General features: G+C 41.0%; 1 protein-coding gene across 1 annotated transcript; it reads left to right on the top strand.

Moving 5' to 3' along the window:
- Positions 1 to 12,714: 12,714 nt before the first annotated feature.
- On the top strand, positions 12,715 to 19,374 carry LOC109764409 (uncharacterized). Its single transcript, XM_020323238.4, has 7 exons — positions 12,715 to 13,036; positions 15,154 to 15,315; positions 15,406 to 15,472; positions 15,551 to 15,616; positions 15,693 to 15,811; positions 18,107 to 18,186; positions 18,304 to 19,374. Exons 1-7 carry the CDS (start codon positions 12,915 to 12,917, stop codon positions 18,993 to 18,995), a joined length of 1,308 nt encoding a protein of 435 aa, XP_020178827.1. The 5' UTR covers positions 12,715 to 12,914; the 3' UTR covers positions 18,996 to 19,374.
- Positions 19,375 to 20,029: the final 655 nt, after the last annotated feature.

Below are 20,029 nucleotides of genomic sequence, written 5' to 3'. Positions count from 1 at the left end.
ATCCCCAAGCTTAATTCCTGCTCGTCCTCGAGTAGGTAAATGATAAAAACAGAATTTTTGATGTCGAATGCTACTTGGCATAATTTCAATATAATTCTTCTTATTGTGGCATGAATGTTCAGATTTGATATGATTCAAGATAAAAGTTTAATGTTGACATAAAAACAATAATACTTCAAGCATACTAACTAAGCAATTATGTCTTATCAAAATAACATAGCCGAAGCAAGTTATCCCAACAAAATCATATAATCTGGCTATGCTCCATCTTCCCACACAAAATATTCATATCATGTACGACCCCGGTTTTGGCCAAGCAATTGGTTCATACTTTTAACGCGCTTCAGCCTTTTCAACTCTTACGTAATACATGAGCGCAAGCCATGGATATAGCACTATGGTGGAATAAGGTATAATGGTAGGGGTTATGTGGGAAGACAAAAAAAGGAGAAAGTCTCACATCAACGAGGCTAATCAACGGGCTATGGAGATGCCCATCAATTAATGTTAATGTGAGGAGTAGGGATTGCCATGCAACGGATGCACTAGAGCTATAAGTGTATGAAAGCTCAAAAAGAAACTAAGTGGGTGTGCATCCAACTTGCTTGCTCACGAAGACCTCGGGCATTTGAGGAAGCCCATCATTGGAATATACAAGCCAAGTTCTATAATGAAATTTCCCACTAGTATATGAAAGTGACAAAATGAGAGACTCTCTATTATGAAGATCACGGTGCTACTTTGAAGCACAAGTGTGGTAAAAGGATAGTAACATTGTCCCTTCTCTCTTTTTCTCTCATCGTTTTTTTCTTCTTTTTTATTTTTTTTATTTGGGCCTTTTCTCTTTTTTATGGCCTCTTTTTTTTAGTCCGAAGTCTCATCCCGACTTGTGGGGGAATCATAGTCTCCATCATCATTTCCTCACATGGGACAATGCTCTAATAATGATGATCATCACACTTTTATTTACTTACAACTCATGAATTACAACTCAATACTTAGAACAAAATATGACTCTATATGAATGCCTCCGGCGGTGTACCGGGATATGCAATGAATCAAGAGCGACATGTATGAAAGAATTATGAACGGTGGCTTTGCCACAAATACAATGTCAACTACATGATCATGCAAAGCAATATGACAATAATGGAGTATGTCATGATAAAAGAAACGGTGGAAAGTTGCATGGCAATGTATCTCGGAATGGCTATGGAAATTCCATGATAGGTAGGTATGGTGGCTGTTTTGAGGAAGATATAAGGAGGTTTATGTGTGATAGAGCATATCATATCACGGGGTTTGGATGCACCGGCGAAGTTTGCACCAACTCTCAAGGTGAGAAAGGGCAATGCGCGGTACCGAAGAGGCTAGAAAATTGCGGAAAGGTAAGTGTGCGTATAATCCATGGACTCACATTAGTCACAAAGAACTCATATACTTATTGCAAAAAATTATTAGCCCTCGAAGCAAAGTACTACTACACATGCTCCTAGGGGAAGGGTTGGTAGGAGTTAACCATCGCGCGATCCCGACCACCACACAAAGGAAGACAATCAACAAATACTTCATGCTCCGACTTCGTTACATAATGGCTCACCATACGTGCATGCTACGGGAACCACAAACTCCAACACATGTATTTTTCAATTCCACAATTACTCAACTAGCACAACTATGATATTACTACCTTTATATCTCAAAACAATTATCAAGCATCAAATTTCTCATGATATTAATTAAAGCAAATTGCCATGCTATTTTAAGACTCTCAAAATAATATAAGTGAAGCATGAGAGATCAATAGTTTCTATAAAACAAATCCACCACCGTGCTCTAAAAGATATAAGTGAAGCACTGGAGCAAAAACTATATAGCTCAAAAAATATAAGTGAAGCACATAGAGTATTCTAATAAATTCCAAATCAAGTGTGAATCTCTCAGAAGGTGTGTACAGCAGGGATTATTATGGTAAACTAACAAATAAAGACTCAAATAATACAAGACGCTCCAAGCAAAACACATATCATGTGGTGAATAAAAATATAGCTCCAAGTAAAGTTACCGATGGAAGTAGACGAAAGAGGGGATGCCTTCCGGGGCATCCCCAAGCTTTGGCTTTTAGGTGTCCTTAGATTATCTTGGGGTGCCATGGGCATCCCCAAGCTTAGGCTCTTGCCACTCCTTGTTCCATAATCCATCAAATCTTTCACCCAAAACTTGAAAACTTCACAACACAAAACTCAGCAGAAAATCTCATAAGCTCCGTTAGCGAAAGAAAACAAAAGACCACTTCAAGGTACTGTAATGAACTCATTCTTTATTTATATTGGTGTTAAACCTACTGTATTCCAACTTCTCTATGGTTTATAAACTATTTTACTAGCCATAGATTCATCAAAATAAGCAAACAACACACAAAAACAAAATTTGTCAAAAACAGAACAGTCTGTAGTAATCTGTAACTAACACAAACTTCTGGAACTCCAAAAATTCAGCCAAAATAGGACGACATAGAAAATTTGTTTATTGATCAGCAGAAATTGGAATAAATATTTTATCACGTTATGGTGATTTTTAACAATTATTTTCGTGAACAGAAAGTTTCTGGAATTTACAGCAAGATCAAATAACTATCATCCAAGAAGATCCTATAGGTTAAACTTGGCACAAACACTAATTAAAACATAAAAACACATCTAACCAGAGGCTAGATCAAATATTTATTCCTAAACAGAAGCAAAAAGCAAAAAAAAAAAAAAAATTGGGTTGCCTCCCAACAAGCGCTATCGTTTAACGCCCCTAGCTAGGCATAAAAGCAAGGATAGATCTAGGTGTTGCTATCTTTGGTAGGCAATCCATAAGTGGCTCTCATAATAGATTCATAAGGTAATTTTATTTTCTTTCTAGGGAAGTGTTCCATGCCTTTGTTTAATGGAAATTGGAATCTAATATTCCCTTCCTTCATATCAATAATTGCACCAATCGTTCTAAGGAAAGGTCTACCAAGAATAATAGGACATGAAGGATTGCAATCTATGTCAAGAACAATAAAGTCTAAGGGAACATAGTTCCTATTTGCAACAATAAGAACATCATTAATTCTTCCCATAGGTTTCTTAATAGTGGAATCCGCAAGGTGCATGTTTAAAGAGCAATCATCAAATTCACGGAAACCTAATAAATCACATAAAGTTTTTGGAATCGTGGAAACACTAGCACCCAAATCACACAAAGCATAGCATTCATGATCTTTAATTTTAATTTTAATAGTAGGTTCCCACTCATCATAAAGTTTTCTAGGGATAGAAACTTCCAACTCAAGTTTTTCTTCGTAAGATTGCATCAAAGCATCAACGATATGTTTGGTAAAGGCTTTATTTTGACTATAAGCATGAGGAGAATTTAGCACGGATTGCAACAAGGAAATACAATCTATCAAAGAGAAATTATCATAATTAAATTCCTTGAAATCCAAAATAGTAGGTTCATTAATATCTAATGTTTTGATCTCTTCAATCCCACTTTTATCAATTTTAGCATCAAGATCTAAAAACTCTGAATTTCTGGAACGCCTTCTAGGTAAAGGTGGATCATATTCAGTCCCATCATTATCAAGATTCATATTGCAAAACAAAGATTTAATAGGGGACACATCAATAACTTTTAGATCTTCATCTTTATTTTCATAGAAATTTGAAGAACACGCTTTCATAAAGCAATCTTTCTTAGCACGCATCCTAGCGGTTCTTTATTTGCACTCATCAATGGAAATTCTCATGGCTTTGAGAGACTCATTGATATCATGCTTAGGAGGAATATATCTAAGTTTTAAAGAATCAACATCAAGAGAAATTCTATCAACGTTCCTAGCCAATTCATCAACTTTAAGCAATTTTTCTTCAAGCAAAGCATTGAAATTCTTTTGCGAATTCATAAATTCCTTAACACTAGTCTCAAATTCAGAAGGCATCTTATTAAAGTTTCCATAAGAATTGTTGTAGGAATTACCATAATTATTAGAGGAATTGCTAGGATAAGGCCTAGGATTAAAGTTTCCTCTATACGCGTTGTTACCAAAATTATTCCTACCAACAAAATTCACATCCATAGATTCATTATTATTCTCAATCAAAGTAGACAAAGGCATATCATTAGGATCAGAAGAAACACTCTTAGTAGCAAATAATTTCATAAGTTCGTCCATCTTTCCACTCAAAACATTAATTTCTTCTATCGCATGCACTTTTTTATTAGTAGATCTTTCAGTGTGCCATTGAGAATAATTAACCATAATATTATCTAGGAGTTTAGTAGCTTATCCTAAAGTGATTTCCATAAAAGTGCCTCCCGCGGCCAATCTAAAAGATTTCTAGAAGCAAAATTCAATCCGGCATAAAATTTTTGTATAATCATCCACAAATTCAAACCATGCGTAGGGCAATTACGTATCATTAATTTCATCCTCTCCCAAGCTTGTGCAACATGTTCATGATCAAGTTGCTTAAAATTCATAATATCGTTTCTAAGAGAGATGATCTTAGCGGGAGGAAAATACTTAGAGATAAAAGCATCTTTGCACTTATTCCAAGAATCAATACTATTTTTAGGCAAAGATGAAAACCAAGCTTTAGCACGATCTCTAAGCGAAAAAGGAAATAGCTTCAATTTAACAATATCATTGTCCACATCTTTCTTCTTTTGCATATCACACAAATCAACGAAGCTATTTAGATGGGTAGCGGGATCTTCACTAGGAAGGCCGGCGAATTGATCTTTCATGACAAGATTCAACAAAGCAGCATTGATTTCACAAGATTCAGTATCGGTAAGAGGAGCAATCGGAGTGCTAAGGAAATCATTATTGTTGGTATTGGTAAAGTCACACAATTTGGTATTATCTTGAGCCATCGTAACAAGTAAGCAATCCAACACACGAGCAAACAAGAAGCAAGCGAAAAAAAGGCAAACGGAAAAGAGAGAGAGAATAAAATGGCAAGGGTGAAGTGGGGGAGAGGAAAATGAGAGGCAAATGGCAAATAATGTAATGCGGGAGATAAGGGTTTGTGGTGGGTACTTGGTGTGTTGACTTTTGCGTAGACTCCCCGGCAACGGCGCCAGAAATCCTTCTTGCTACCTCTTGAGCACTGCGTTGGTTTTCCCTTGAAGAGGAAAGGGTGATGCAGCAAAGTAGCGTAAGTATTTCCCACAGTTTTTGAGAACCAAGGTATCAATCCAGTAGGAGGCCACGCACGAGTCCCTCGCACCTACACAAACAAATAAATCCTCGCAACCAACGCGATAAGGGGTTGTCAATCCCTACACGGTCACTTACGAGAGTGAGATCTGATAGATATGATAAGATAATATTTTTGGTATTTTTATGATAAAGATGCAAAGTAAAATAGAAGCAAAATAAAAGATAATGGAAATAGCTTGTTGATGGGAGATTAATATGATGGAAAATAGACCCGGGGGCCATAGGCTTCACTAGTGGCTTCTCTCAAGAGCATAAGTATTACGGTGGGTGAACAAATTACTGTTGAGCAATTGACAGAATTGAGCATAGTTATGAGAATATCTAGGTATGATCATGTATATAGGCATCACGTCCGAGACAAGTAGACCGACTCCTGCCTGCATCTACTACTATTACTTCACACATCGACCGCTATCCAGCATGCATCTAGAGTATTAAGTTCATAAGAACAGAGTAACGCTTTAAGTAAGATGACATGATGTAGAGGGATAAACTCATGCAATATGATATAAACCCCATCTTGTTATCCTCGATGGCAACAATACAATACGTGCCTTGCTGCCCCTACTGTCACTGGGAAAGGACACCGCAAGATTGAACCCAAAGCTAAGCACTTCTCCCATTGCAAGAAAGATCAATCTAGTAGGCCAAACCAAACTAATAATTCGAAGAGACTTGCAAATATAACCAATCATACATAAAATAATTCAGAGAAGATTCAAATATTGTTCATAGATAAACTTGATCATAAACCCACAATTCATCGGTCTCAACAAACACACCGCAAAAGAAGATTACATCGAATAGATCTCCACGAGAGAGGGGGAGAACATTGTATTGAAATCCAAAAAGAGAGAAGAAGCCATCTAGCTACTAACTATGGACCCGAAGGTCTGAGGTAAACTACTCACACATCATCGAAGAGGCTATCGTGTTGATGTAGAAGCCCTCTGTGAACGATGCCCCCTCCAACGGAGCTCCAGAACAGGCCCCAAGATGGGATCTCATGGGTACAGAAGGTTGCGGCGGTGGAATTAGGTTTTTGGCTCCGTATCTGGTAGTTTGGGGGTACGTAGGTATATATAGGAGGAAGGAGTATGTCGGTGGAGCAACAGGGGGCCCACGAGGGTGGAGGGCGCGCCTGGGGGGGTAGGCGCCCCCCTACCTCGTGCCCTCCCGGTTGATGTCTTGACGTAGGGTCCAAGTCCTCTGGATCACGTTCGTTCCGAAAATCACGTTCCCGAAGGTTTCATTCCGTTTGGACTCCGTTTGATATTCTTTTTCTGCGAAACTCTGAAATAGGAAAAAAAACAGCAATTATGGGTTGGGCCTCCGGTTAATAGGTTAGTCCCAAAAATAATATAAAAGTGTATAATAAAGCCCAATAATGTCCAAAACAGAATATAATATAGCATGGAACAATCAAAAATTATAGATACGTTGGAGACGTATCAGGGGAGTATAAACTTTACCATTCTGTTTTGTATGTAGCATGGAAGATACCGAGATCTCTTAGTTGTTATGTTGACAATGAAAGCATGCCGCTCAAAATATTATTTATGTCTATTTCAAAACTCGAGCTCTGGCACCTCTGCAAATCCATGCTTCCCTCTACAAAGGGCCTATGTATTTACTTTTATTACTGAGTCATCATCCTCTTATAAAGAGCGCCGGTCAGAGAGCACCACTGTCATTTGTATGCATTGTTATTAATTTATATTGAGTATGACTGTGACTGGATCTCTTTTACCATGAATTACAATGTCTAGTCAGTCCTTGATCTTCAGGGGTGCTCTGCATTTATGTTTTGCGGTCTCAGAAAGGGCTAGCGAGATACCATCTTGTTATATCATATCACGATTATTTTGAGAAAGTGTTGTCATCCGGGATTTATTATTATTGCTCGCTAGTTGATTATGTCACTGATATGAGTAAATGTGAGACCTAAGCGTTACTGTGAGTATGGTTAGTTCACAATCTATGCTAAAAACTTGAATGTTGGCTCGACATATTTGCAACAACAAGATCAAATAGAGTTTGTAAAAGTTTTTCTTTATCACTTTCAGTTTGTCAACTGAATTGCTTGAGGACAAGCAATGGGTTAAGCTTGGGGGAGTTGATACGTGTCCATCGTATCTACTTTTCCAAACTCATTTGCCCTTGTTTTGGACTCTAACTTGCATGATTTGAATGGAACTAACCCGGACTGACGTTGTTTTCAGCAGAATTGTCATGGTGACATTTTTGTGCAGAATAAAAAGTTCTCGGAATGACCTGAAACTTCAGGGAGATAACTTTTGGAATTAATAAAAAATATTGGTGAAAGAATCAAGTGAAGGGAGCCCACACCCTGGTCACAAGGGTGGGGGCGCGCCCACCCCCCTGGGGCGCGCCCTTCGACCTTGTGGACCCCCTGGACCTCCACTGACCTCAACTCCAACTCCATATATTCACTTTCGGGGAGAAAAAACTCAAAGAGAAGGATTCATCGCGTTTTACGATACGGAGCCGCCGCCAAGCCCTGTTCTTCCTCGGGAGGGCAGATCTGGAGTCCGTTTGGGGCTCCGGAGAGGGGAATCCGTCGCCATCGTCATCATCAACCATCCTCCATCACCAATTTCATGATGCTCACCACCGTGCGTGAGTAATGCCATCGTAGGCTTGCTGGACCGTGATGGGTTGGATGAGATTTACCATGTAATCGAGTCAGTTTTGTTATGGTTTGATCCCTAGTATCCACTATGTTCTAAGATTGATGTTGCTATGACTTTGCTATGCTTAATGCTTGTCATTAGGGCCCGAGTGCCATGATTTCAGATCTGAACCCTTTATGTTTTCATGAATATATTCGTGTTCTTGATCCTATCTTGCAAGTTATAGTCACCTACTATGTGTTATTATCCGGCAACCCTGGAGTGACAATAGTCGGGACCACTCCCGGAGATGACCATAGTTTGAGGAGTTCATGTATTCACTAAGTGCTAATTCTTTGGTCCGGTACTCTATTAAAAGGAGGCCTTAATATCCCTTAGTTTCCAATAGGACCCCTCTACCACGGGAGGGTAGGACAAAAGATGTCATGCAAATTCTTTTCCATAAGCATGTATGACTATATTCGGAATACATGCCTACATTATATTGATGAACTGGAGCTAGTTCTGTGTCACCCAATGTTATAACCGTTGCATGATGAATGCCATCCGACATAATTATCCATCATTCATCCATTGCCTACGAGCTTTTAACATATTGATCTTTGCTAAGTTACTTTTCCATTGCCACTGTTACAATTGCTACAAAACTGCTACTGTTACTTTTGCCACCGTTACTGTTACTTCCATACTACTTTGCTTCTAAATACTTTGCTGCAGAAATTAAACCTTCCAAGTGTGGTTGAATTGACAACTCAGCTGCTAATACTCAAGAATATTCTTTGGCTCCCCTTGTGTCGAATCAATAAATTTGGGTTGAATACTCTACCCTCGAAAACTGTTGTGATCCCTGTTGGGGAACGCAGTAATTTCAAAAAAAATCCTATGCACACACAAGATCCATCTAGATGATGCATAGCAACGAGAGGGGAGAGTGTTGTCCAGTACCCTCGTAGACCGAAAGCGGAAGCGTTATGACAACGCGGTTGACGTAGTCGTACGTCTTCACGATCCGACCGATCCTAGTACCGAAAGTACGGCACCTCCACGATCACACGTTCAGCTCGGTGACGTCCCACAAACTCTAGATCCAGCTGAGTGTCGAGGGAGAGCTTCGTCAGCACGACGGCGTGATGACAGTGATGATTAAGTTACCGACGCAGGGCTTCGCCTAAGCACTACAACGATATGACCGAGGTGGAAATCTGTGGAGGGGGGCACCGCACACGGCTAAACAATCAACTTGCGTGTCTATGGGGTGCCCCCCTTCCCCGTACATAAAGGAGTGGAGGAGGGGAGGGTGATACGTCCATTTTGCATCATGTTTTTATATTGATATTTATTGCATTATGGGCTGTTATTACACATTATGTCACAATACTTATGCCTATTCTCTCTTATTTTACAAGGTTTACACAAAGAGGGAGAATGCCGACAGCTGGAATTCTGGGCTGGAAAAGGAGCAAATATTAGCGATCTATTCTGCACAACTCCAAAAGTCCTGAAACTCCACGAAAGTCTATTTTGGAATATATTAAAAATATTGGGCGAAGAAAGCACCAGAGGAGGGCCACACCCTCTCCACAAGGGTGGGGGGCGCGCCCCCTGCCTCGTGGGCCCCCTGGAAGGCCAAACGGTGCCTATCTTTGGCTATATGTAGTCTTTCACCCTGGAAAAATCAGAAGAAAGCTTTCGGGACGAAGCGCCGCCGTCTCGAGGCGGAACCTGGCGAAACCAATCTAGGGCTCCGGTGGAGCTGTTCTGCCGGGGAAACATCCCTCTGGGAGGGGGAAATCGTCACCATCGTCATCGCCATCGATCCTCTCAGCGGGAGGGGGGCAATCTCCATCAACATCTTCACCAGCACCATCTCCTCTCAAACCCTAGTTCATCTCTTGTATCCAATCTTTGTCTCAAAACCTCGGATTGGTACCTGTGGGTTGCTAGTAGTGTTGATTACTCCTTATAGTTGATGCTAGTTGGTTTATTTGGTGGAAGATCATATGTTCAGATCCTTTATGCATATTAATACCCCTCTAATTATGAACATGAATATGATTTGTGAGTAGTTATGTTTGTTCCTGAGGACATGGGAGAAGTCTTGCTATAAGTAGTCATGTGAATTTGGTATTCGTTCGATATTTTGATGAGATGTATGTTGTCTTTCCTCTAGTGGTGTTATGTGAACGTCGACTACATGACACTTCACCATTGTTTGGGCCTAGAGGAAGGCATTGGGAAGTAATAAGTAGATGATGGGTTGCTAGAGTGACAGAAGCTTAAACCCTAGTTTATGTGTTGCTTCGTAAGGGGCTGATTTGGATCCATATGTTTCATGCTATGGTTAGGTTTACCTTAATACTTCTTTTGTAGTTGCGGATGCTTGCAAGAGGGGTTAATCATAAGTAGGATTTGTCACTCCGTGTATCGGAGAGGTATCTCTGGGCCCTCTCGGTAATACACATCATAATAAGCTTGCAAGAAAATGACTAAGGAGTTAGTTACGAGATGATGTATTACGGAACGAGTAAAGAGACTTGCCGGTAACGAGATTGAACTAGGTATGGAGATACCGACGATCGAGTCTCGGGAAAGTAACATACCGACAGACAAAGGGAATTGCGTATGTTGTCATTACGGTTCGACCGATAAATATCTTCATAGAATATGTAGGAACCAATATGGGCATCCAGGTTCCGCTATTGTTTATTGACCGGAGAGGTGTCTCGGTCATGTCTACATAGTTCTCGAACCCATACGGTCCGCACGCTTAACGTTCGTTGACGATATAGTGTTATAAGAGTTATATGATTTGGTGACCGAATGTTGTTCGGAGTCCCGGATGAGATCACAGACATAATGAGGAGCTCTGGAATGGTCCGGAGGTAAAGATTCATATATATAGGACGATGATATTTGGACACCGGAAGAGTTTTGGGAGGTACCGAGTAGTCAACGGATCACCGGAAGGGGTTCCGGGAAGCCCCGAGAGGATGATGGGCCTATTGGGCCAGTAGAGGGCAGCACACCATCCCACAAGGGGCTGACGCACCCCCCTATGGTAGCCGGCCTATGGGAGAAAGGAAGGAGGGGGATTCGGCCTCCCCCTTCCTTCCCTCTCCCCCCTTTCCTTTCCCTCCGGCACAAATATGGAAAGGGGGGGGGCGCGGCTAGGGGCAGGAGCCCAAGTGGGATTCGGCCCCACTCGAGGCGCCTCCTGGCTGCCTCCCCTCTCCCGCACCTATATATATGAGGGAGGGGGCGCCACACATAACCATGACAATCTCTTAGCCGTGTGCGGCGCCCCTCTCCACAGTTTCGTCCCTCGGTCATATTTTCGTAGTGCTTAGGCGGAGCCCTGCGGAGATAGCATCACCATCACCGTCACCACGCCGTCGTGCTACCGGAACTCATCCACTACTTCGTCTGTCTTGCTGGATCAAGAAGGCGAGGACGTCACCGAGCTGTACGTGTGCTGAACGCAGAGGTGCTGTACATTTGGTACTTGATTGGTTGGATCGCGATATACTCTCCTCCTCCCCCATTAAACGCTTCCGCTTATGGTCTACGAGGGTACGTAGACACACTCTCCCTCCCGTTGCTATGCATCTCCATGGATATATCTTGCGTGTGCGTAGATTTTTTTCTTTTCCATGCAACGTTCCCCAACAAGACATAGTAGGTGGAGGTAGTTGCCCACTTGCCAATATGAGTGATGGCAGGCGCGAGGTGGTGTCTGATGTTTCGCCGACATCTTCATCCATGTCGGTTGCCTCCTCGGAGGTGCTTGCTAGGACATCGGTTGAATCATCGATAGTTGCGACTAGGTGGGTGGTGGGTGGGTCAAAAATTCTAGATTCTCCATATCTGACGGTAAACCGAGGTCCGATCGTCCAAGATTGAGGCTCTGAATCCGATCTAACATCTTGTTCAGAAGCACTTTGTCGGGCTCGCCCATATCCCGACTGAAAGTTGGGCCCATACAATGTCCGATTTGGGGTCAGCGTCGGAGATGCCCTTACATTGGCAAATGTAATTTGACGATATTTATTTTCTTTAGTCGTTGTCTCGATCTTAATGTTCTCATAAGGCCTAAATCTCAAATGTTTAATCCCAAAACGTCAAACCAGTCAGATCATGTTTGATTGATGTCAAAATTTAGTTTGTTATAATATTTAGAAAGATCAAAAAAATGGCGACTAATTATTAGTCATTTCCTCCGTTCCACAATTATTATCGTCGTTTTATGGAACAGTGGGAGTACCAAATTATCTTGTTGAGCAACTCCAGCAACTCTTTTTAAAAAACACCCGTTAAAGTAGTTTTATGCGATGAACATAAAATTAAGAGGAAGTTGTTTGAGAGCGACGGGCGGTGCAGACGGCGGCATGGCCGTGGCGTCGGCAGTGGGGTTCTCACATTCAAGAGAGGTTCCAGCAGGGTGGTTGTGTTCCGGCGGGTGCACGGTAAAGTTTCAGGCGATTACTGACCGCCAAAACTCCTAAGAAAGAAATGACCAATTTTACGAGATCCTCCGAAGTTATGGTCACTTTACGGACATGGTTAGAGTTATTTTCTTGCTCCAACTTCCCATAAACGATGGTTATGAGATATGGGAGCTGCAGGAGATGCTCTTGATCTTTTGCCAATTTTTTAATGAGTTGACACGGTACCAAATGTTGACTCAAAACATGCTTTCTTTTAACCCAATACAATCACTTTACTCACTCATACACGAGCATACACTCGCCCCACATTTGCAAACGTCAGGCAAAACACCCGCAAGCGAACGTTCGCAAAAATGTTCGGTGGAGTTGACTCTGGCTCACAAAGTGAAACACCGCGGCGGAAGGGCGTAAATATATGACGACCGGCGGCGGCCTCGCATTGCCAAATTTGCACTGTGCGTCCATTAATCCGCCGGATTCCTGACAAAAGATTTCCCCTAAAACCCTCGCCGTCACTCCCAACTCCCCAGCCCTGACGTCCCCCTTCGTGCGGCCATGGTGGGCTCGGATCCGGAGCCTGACATCGCCGAGCTCTTCTGCCACTACAACGCCCTCTACTTCCAGGACTCCCTCGGCGCGTGCGCCGTCTCCTGGGCGGAGGAGCCACTCCCCTACGGGTAACCGCCCCTCCCAATCCTCGACTTCTTTGTGTTCTCGGGTGCCGTCTAGGTTCGCTTCCTGGCCGGGCTTATGCAGATCGAAGCTTCAGATGTCGATTGTTTCCCGGATTGCAAGATACATGTTGCATTTCTTTGTCCCCCTTCGAAAATCACTGCGCATTCGCGGGCTGTCTAGATTTGATGCATTTTGATAATTTTCGAGGGGAAATTGCAGGGAGAAGAACCCTATTGTGCATGAGCTGTGATTCGGCCCTTCCGGAGGTGCTAGAGGTTTAGCAGCCTTGTCGAGTCTAGACGGCCGTTCGTCTATCAGGGGAAACTTTCACAATTACTTTTGGAGGGGAAGAGTCCAGTCGCTTTCTTGTGTTCACAAGAATTACCCATCCCTAAAAAAGAATTAGGGCACCAGAGGGAACACTAATGCTATCAGTTGTTCAGTATTCCGGTCAAAAGTTCCAGCCAGGACATAGGTGGCTCAGATAAACCTACAAACTGCTGTGTGCGAATCGATGTCGGCTGAAGTTTTAGTGCTAACCTCTGAATCCTTGCATTGTTATATTGTGCATTGAGTTGAAGATACGTTTGGAGCCCTGTGATGTCGGGTGTATGAGAAGAACAAAGCAGGATGAAACAGTATATATCTTCCACATCTTTTCTGGGAAGGAAAGAGGAAAACAGTGTGGAGATGATAATGTTTATGCACTTGCCATCTCGATTAACGCCAGACTCAATTAAGTAGCTAGTTCTGGATGGCTCCATGAGGTGTGAAGTGGTGGACCATTGGATGCCATTGTTTGGGCTGAAAAGGTTTAGGGCCTGTTTGGATCACAGCCTTGGCGCGCTCGACCAAATATTTGGTTGTTGACCAGAGTGATGGCGTGCGTTTGGTTGAGATCCGATTATTTGGCTTGCCCCAGCCTCGTCCGACCTTACCTTTTATTACGCACCCAATTATTTGGCAAGTGGCCGGTGGCCGTTTCCTCCGCCAAAATTTTGGCGTGCCATTGATTGGCAGGGTGACCACAGGCACAATCCAAATGACCCCTTAGGGCCGAAAACCTTCCTATTGTACATATATTATACATTATAATATGCTTGGGATATTACTGAAAAATGATGCTAATCTCTTAAGACATGGTGCGATAGATCTTAGCTCCAACACAAGGATCTATTATGATTTTCTTACTTGTAGATTTGATGAAAGCAAAACTTTTGACGGGATGATTTCTTTATGTGATTGGGCACAGTGGCAATTTTGCACTCAAGGAATAACCCCAGTTCCACCAATCAGCAAATATGTTTGTTCGAAATCCACACTCTAAAAGGCTACCACGAAGGAAGCCTCAACCCTCAAGAGAGTGCCAAGTTGTCTCATTTCTCCATACATCTTGGATGTGCAATTTACGGAATAGATATGTCTACTTCTCCTAAGTATTCATTACATCATAAATTCTCAGCACATAAAGTCTAGAATATTCATGCTATATGGATATTTTTTGGGTAAAAACAAGTCAATAATACCAAGGCTTCAGTATGCGTGAGACTTATCATTAATTAAAAATATGAGTGAAGTGTATAATGCTTTCATTTTAACCAGTCATGAAAAGTGGCGAGAAAATTGTGGAACCAAAGCGTGCTATGACATTAGTACATTGCAAAGGTCAATGAATTTTCTTGTAATAGATGAATTGTATAACGTGTGGTTGGAACACGGCGGCGTATCCTGGCCGACGCGGGTTCAAACCCTGTGGACGCGATTAATTCCGTGGGTTCGGATGTTGTGCCTCACACCTCCTTAAAAAACCGCAGGGGCTCCTCCTCCTCCTCCTGGTCTAGTTTTCTATACCATGTGATGCATCAACCATGGTGGTGGACTTTCAGTTAGGAAATAGTTCAGCATTATGCTAATAGTTCGATTCATTTGAGTGAAAAAAACTGAATGGATTTATACCACAAATAGCTTTCTGAAGTCCAACCAATCCTAAAGCCAGACTTAATTATGTGTGGTTTATCATCCACGTTAGTATGTATCAAAGTAGTTATTAGTTCCCGTTACGGTATCACCAGAATGACTGTCTTGAAACTTCTCATGTTCACTCTTCTTTTTTTTGCAGTGATACAAGTGGCTGTGAATATTATCCTGGCGGCGGTGGCTGTATTGTACTTCTTTCGAAGTCCTTATATGAGTTTCACACATACTCCGATCTGAAGAATGCTTTGCTCCATGAGATGATTCATGCCTATGTGTGCATCAAAGATAATAACACTGACCATAGGTACTTGTTCAATAAGACAAAGACTGGAGTTTTCTAATATGCCTCCAAATTTCTAATTTCCTTCTGGTTAATTTCAAACTGTGATTGCAGTAACCATGGTGCAAACTTTCAGAAGTTAATGAATACAATCAATTCCAGCTCTGTACCAGATCGTCATGTAAGTTGAATTCAAGTATTGACTGTCGATCAGTCTGTACTTAAGAGATTCCTTATTAACATCGTCAATTATATTCAGCGTCCTCTTGGTGGCTACAACATAATTAAGCTTCATGATATCAGAAAGAAATGTTATCAATATGAAGTAAGTATCTGGACTGTAATACTACTAAGTAAATCTGAAATTAAATTTTGAGATTGACAGCTAACCACTTTTGCAGTGTGATGGCTGTGGAGATTTTGTTAGATCAACCAAGATCAGAGGACCTTCACATGATGACTGCATTGAGAGAATGGGTGCTAATTCCTCCTGCCCAAATTCAGCTTGTCAATGGCATAGGTATTAGCTCTATGCTTCGCTGCAATTTTTGATTTGGTATTTGCCTTTTTGGTATATCTGCTGTTTTATTCCTGCCACCGATTTCACTGACTTGATGATATTCCTTACTTGTTCTAGCTATACCACCCGGCTTCTCAACAACTGTCACATAAAGAAGGGGGAGTTGCCATTATGTATTTAGAAAGAACAAGAAATATATCTGCACTATAAAAAGCACTATGCATATATGTCAATATGTGTACATTGGCACACCAACAGATATATTTGTATGAAAAAAGAAATGAAAAAATGTCGACAAAAATGTGTCTTAAAGAAGGCTTAATTTACATTTCAGATCCAGTTGTGTCCATGTGTATCTTCGTCTCTTATGTGATGGAAGACTCGCATCATAAATCTTATGATTACGTAATTGCCATCATCCACTATGCATATTCATGGTATTACATATAAAATAGCAATCCAAAAAGGTCAGATGCAAGTAATTCAAGTAAGGAAGCTATCGTTGAACATTCATTATTGCTCTCACGGTCACTATCATGACACGGTTTTCCATCTTGGTTGTTGTTGTGCATCTATTACATCACAACTCTCATTGATTCCTGCAGTCCCTACTTTTACATATACAGACAAAAATAAGATTGTTTCAATGTACATCGATAATAATAAGATGAAAGGTAGATAGTACTAAAAATAATATATGTATACATGCTTAATTGTCTGAGATCTTTTGAAGTATTTTTTCTTCAGGATGGTAGGTTTTGCAACAGCAGTACCAACGAGGGACTAGAAAGGATGTAGTATCCTGATAGGTGTAGGCGGACAGAGAAGACAAGGCTTCCATCTCCAGCTCGAGATCTAGAAGGCACATGGGATTGCATGTAGAATGCAACACACAGAGCCTCTTTGACATCTCTTGGCAAGCCAACTATATCATCCATCTGTTCGAATCTGAATAAGTGTAGTTACCTAGTGTAGCATGAAAGAATTAACCATAAAAGAATAACCCATGTTTCAAAATAATTGTAGCTAAGGATTGATTTTCTAGACTGTCAAAAAATAGATTGATTTTTTATAGCTTCGAAATAAATCATCAACAATTGTTTCGCAATGTGCTCTATTACTCCTAATTAAACAATGCGAGCTCATATTTTCTAACACTCTGAGCTCACATTGCTTAATTAGATTTATTGGAGCACACTAATCGGTTGATTGCCTGATAAATTATCATGAAACTCGACAATACGAAGAGTTAGCTAAACATGGGTTATGTTTAATGGTTTAATTCTTTATTAAGGCTACACTTGTCAATTATGATTATATTGGGTTGGAGCATGCTGGATAGCAGAGCTTGTTAAGAAATGCTGGTAAGGAGCTATGGGTGTTGCATCCTGTGTGTAATCACATGTCCCGCCTGGATCTTAAGCTGGAGGAGGGTGGAGCGTTGTATTCCTGATCCGTATCTACAACTCCATATACCTGTCAGGATACATCTTTTCAAGCCCCACACTGATACGGCTTCTGCAAGACCTGCAATCTCGAAGAAAATCATCAAAAGATTACGGACAAGTGTGCATACATACATATGCATTTAAGCTTATCTACCTTTAGATTATTATTTCTATGTGCATGGAAAAATTGTTACTTTTTGTCTCCAAATATAGAGTGGAACCACAAGAAACCGACGAGAGAAAATGCGCCACTGATAAGTGATTAAATTGTGTAGCAAGATGTGCACACCAACAACCACGATGAAAAAAACATGTCATACGGTGATCTCTTGAGCAATAAATGTCATGCAGAGTTCTAGACAAAAACATGCCATATGACAACTTCCTCTTCTTTGTGTGAATGTTGTTGAGCCAAAGGAGTGTTATGAAGTCAGTTACACCGATGGCGGGAATGAAACATTTTTGAACCCTAAAGCTGATGACTTGGTGATAATAAAAAAAATCTGATTGAGTGGGTCAGTAATGTCAAAATGTTATGTAATGGTAGTGAGGTTAACATAATAACTTTCTTAGTTGTCACTGTCTGCTAATTATGCAGTTATCAGAGTTTCGTTATGTATCTGACACGGCATCTAAATTTAGGTATGACAAAAGAAGGATAGTCTCCGACTGCGAATAAGATTATTATTTTGATGCAATATCTTACCCAAATATGCTTTTCTCAAATTTGTTGGATTTTTCGTATTAATCTATCGCCAACTTGCACCCTATTTTTGTACCCTTTCCACCATATACTCTTGGATGTACCTTTTAATGTTGGTTTTGATATGTATATCTTGGTATGCAGGCACAAGAAGCGATGCTCCGGTAGCTATTATAGAGTTGGAAAATCAGCACCAGGCTGTGCAGAACTAGGGGGTTCAGTAGGTATCTTTTGCCATAAGACCTAGTAGTTCATCTAGAAATGTCTGGACCACTCTTCATTTTGTTAAATTACTAGTATATGTTGTGTAGAGTGATATTGTTGTTTATTGTTTTTGACAGCTTCAGCTGAAGAAACACTTGATGAACACAAGGCTGCCAAATCAGCCAGTGGAAGTTGGCATGCCAAACATACATCAAATAAGTCGGGGACAAGCAATAAGCATGAACTGGAAGATGCACCAGCTGAGTTCCGTCATCCTACTGATGATGCAATCGACAAATCAGGACTGGGCTCCTCTTCAGGGGACAGGTGTAATAAGAAAATTAAATTATCCAAGGACGTTCGCTTTGGCAACCTGACCGGCGCAACTGTTCAGCAAGCACCAAAGCGACCAAGAACAGTTACAGCAAAAAGGAACCAAGAGTGCAGCAGACAAAAGAAAAGGAAAACCAGCAAGTGGGATGGATCCTATTCAATAATAGTCGAACAGTTGAATTATTACTGTTTCGATGATTCAGATGAAGATGAGGTGCCCTTGATCAATAAAAGAACCGAAATGAGAAAACGACAAAGGTTACTGAAAAATTCTCAGGCAACAGAATTAAACGATGGTAGAAAGGATGTGTGTTTTGATTCTTGTTCTCAAGGCTCAGGGGACAAGAACATATCTGAAAGTGCGCCTGCTTCTCAAGTCGAAGAATGGTCGTTGCCAGATCATCTTGTGCATAATCGTGTAGCTGCTCCAGGTCAAACAGACCATGAAACTGTGGACTCCGCAATTGGTGAAATTGTGGACATTTCAGATGGGTGACTATCACAGAGTTTAATTAGCTCCTCTTATCAACCCAAGCTTTCCGTTGTGCGTCTTGCTACTGCTAGACATCTCGCTACACTGCAAAAGTGCAAAGGTTGTAAACTTGGAACCCGGTTTGGTTTGTGCATATCGCCGCTATGGCGAGGATGCTGCGTCGTCCTGTGAAATATGTGTCCTTGGCTGCTGTACATAGTCTTTTTTATTTCTGTTGCAGTTTACTTCATTCTTTTACTAGCATAGAGGGGGTTGCAATGTTAGGTCTGTATGCTGTAGCTCACTTCAGGCTACCGTATTTCACTTTTCTATTTCTGTACTTACGACAGCGGCAAGTCATCTAATTGTGGGCGTATGGTTTCCCCCTCTTTGTGTTTTTTTACTGTAGATGCGAGAAAAGTTTCCACACTTTGATGCAAGGCCACTTTGTAATTTGGTTCCGACTTTGACCACTGATTTGACCAAAAAAGAATGTTACATGTCACAAAAGGTATTATCACATGATTTGTATGCGGAATAAGTTTCCAATGTTAGATTTGTTATGGCATGTAACATATACTTTGTTGGTCAAATCAGTTGTCAAAGTTACATCCAAATTAGGAAGTGACCTTGCATAAAGTTTGATCTATACATTTCGTGAATAGATTTATTATTACCTATAAAGATGTTCTTTAATAGACTTTTGGTAATCTGTATGCCACTCTGCTATATATTTTTTTATAAGCCTCACTGTGCTATATGCTTCTATTGCATTTGCTTGCATCTTTAGTTTCTTTTCAGTAGTATACTGATATTGAAACCACATCAAAGAATGTTAAATTATATTGAAATGTAGTTTCCCTAGATTATACAATATATGTTTTGATAAAAACAAATCTGTTGATATATCCTTGACAATGGAATAGATAATGTGAGATTCAGGAGAACTCTAATGGGGGATTCTCTTGAATTATGGAACCACACCAAAGAGGCTTGTGCCTCTCTTGTTCTGAATAACAGGAAAGATGAGGCTGTATGGACTCTGACAAAGAATGGCA

The sequence above is a fragment of the Aegilops tauschii genome, chromosome 4 (assembly GCF_002575655.3).
Source record: "Aegilops tauschii subsp. strangulata cultivar AL8/78 chromosome 4, Aet v6.0, whole genome shotgun sequence".
NCBI lineage: Eukaryota > Viridiplantae > Streptophyta > Magnoliopsida > Poales > Poaceae > Aegilops > Aegilops tauschii.
The sequence above is the reverse complement of the archived record's forward strand: the minus strand, read 5'-3'. Positions and strand labels throughout refer to the sequence as shown.

Bases quoted from the DNA above. Each gene is read 5' to 3' on its own strand.
- LOC109764409 (XM_020323238.4), top strand. From the start codon at position 12,915: ATGGTGGGCTCGGATCCGGAGCCTGACATCGCCGAGCTCTTCTGCCAC. The intron at 15,473-15,550 runs GTAAGTTGAATT...AATTATATTCAG, and splicing joins GCTCTGTACCAGATCGTCAT to CGTCCTCTTGGTGGCTACAA. The intron at 15,617-15,692 runs GTAAGTATCTGG...CCACTTTTGCAG, and splicing joins AGAAATGTTATCAATATGAA to TGTGATGGCTGTGGAGATTT.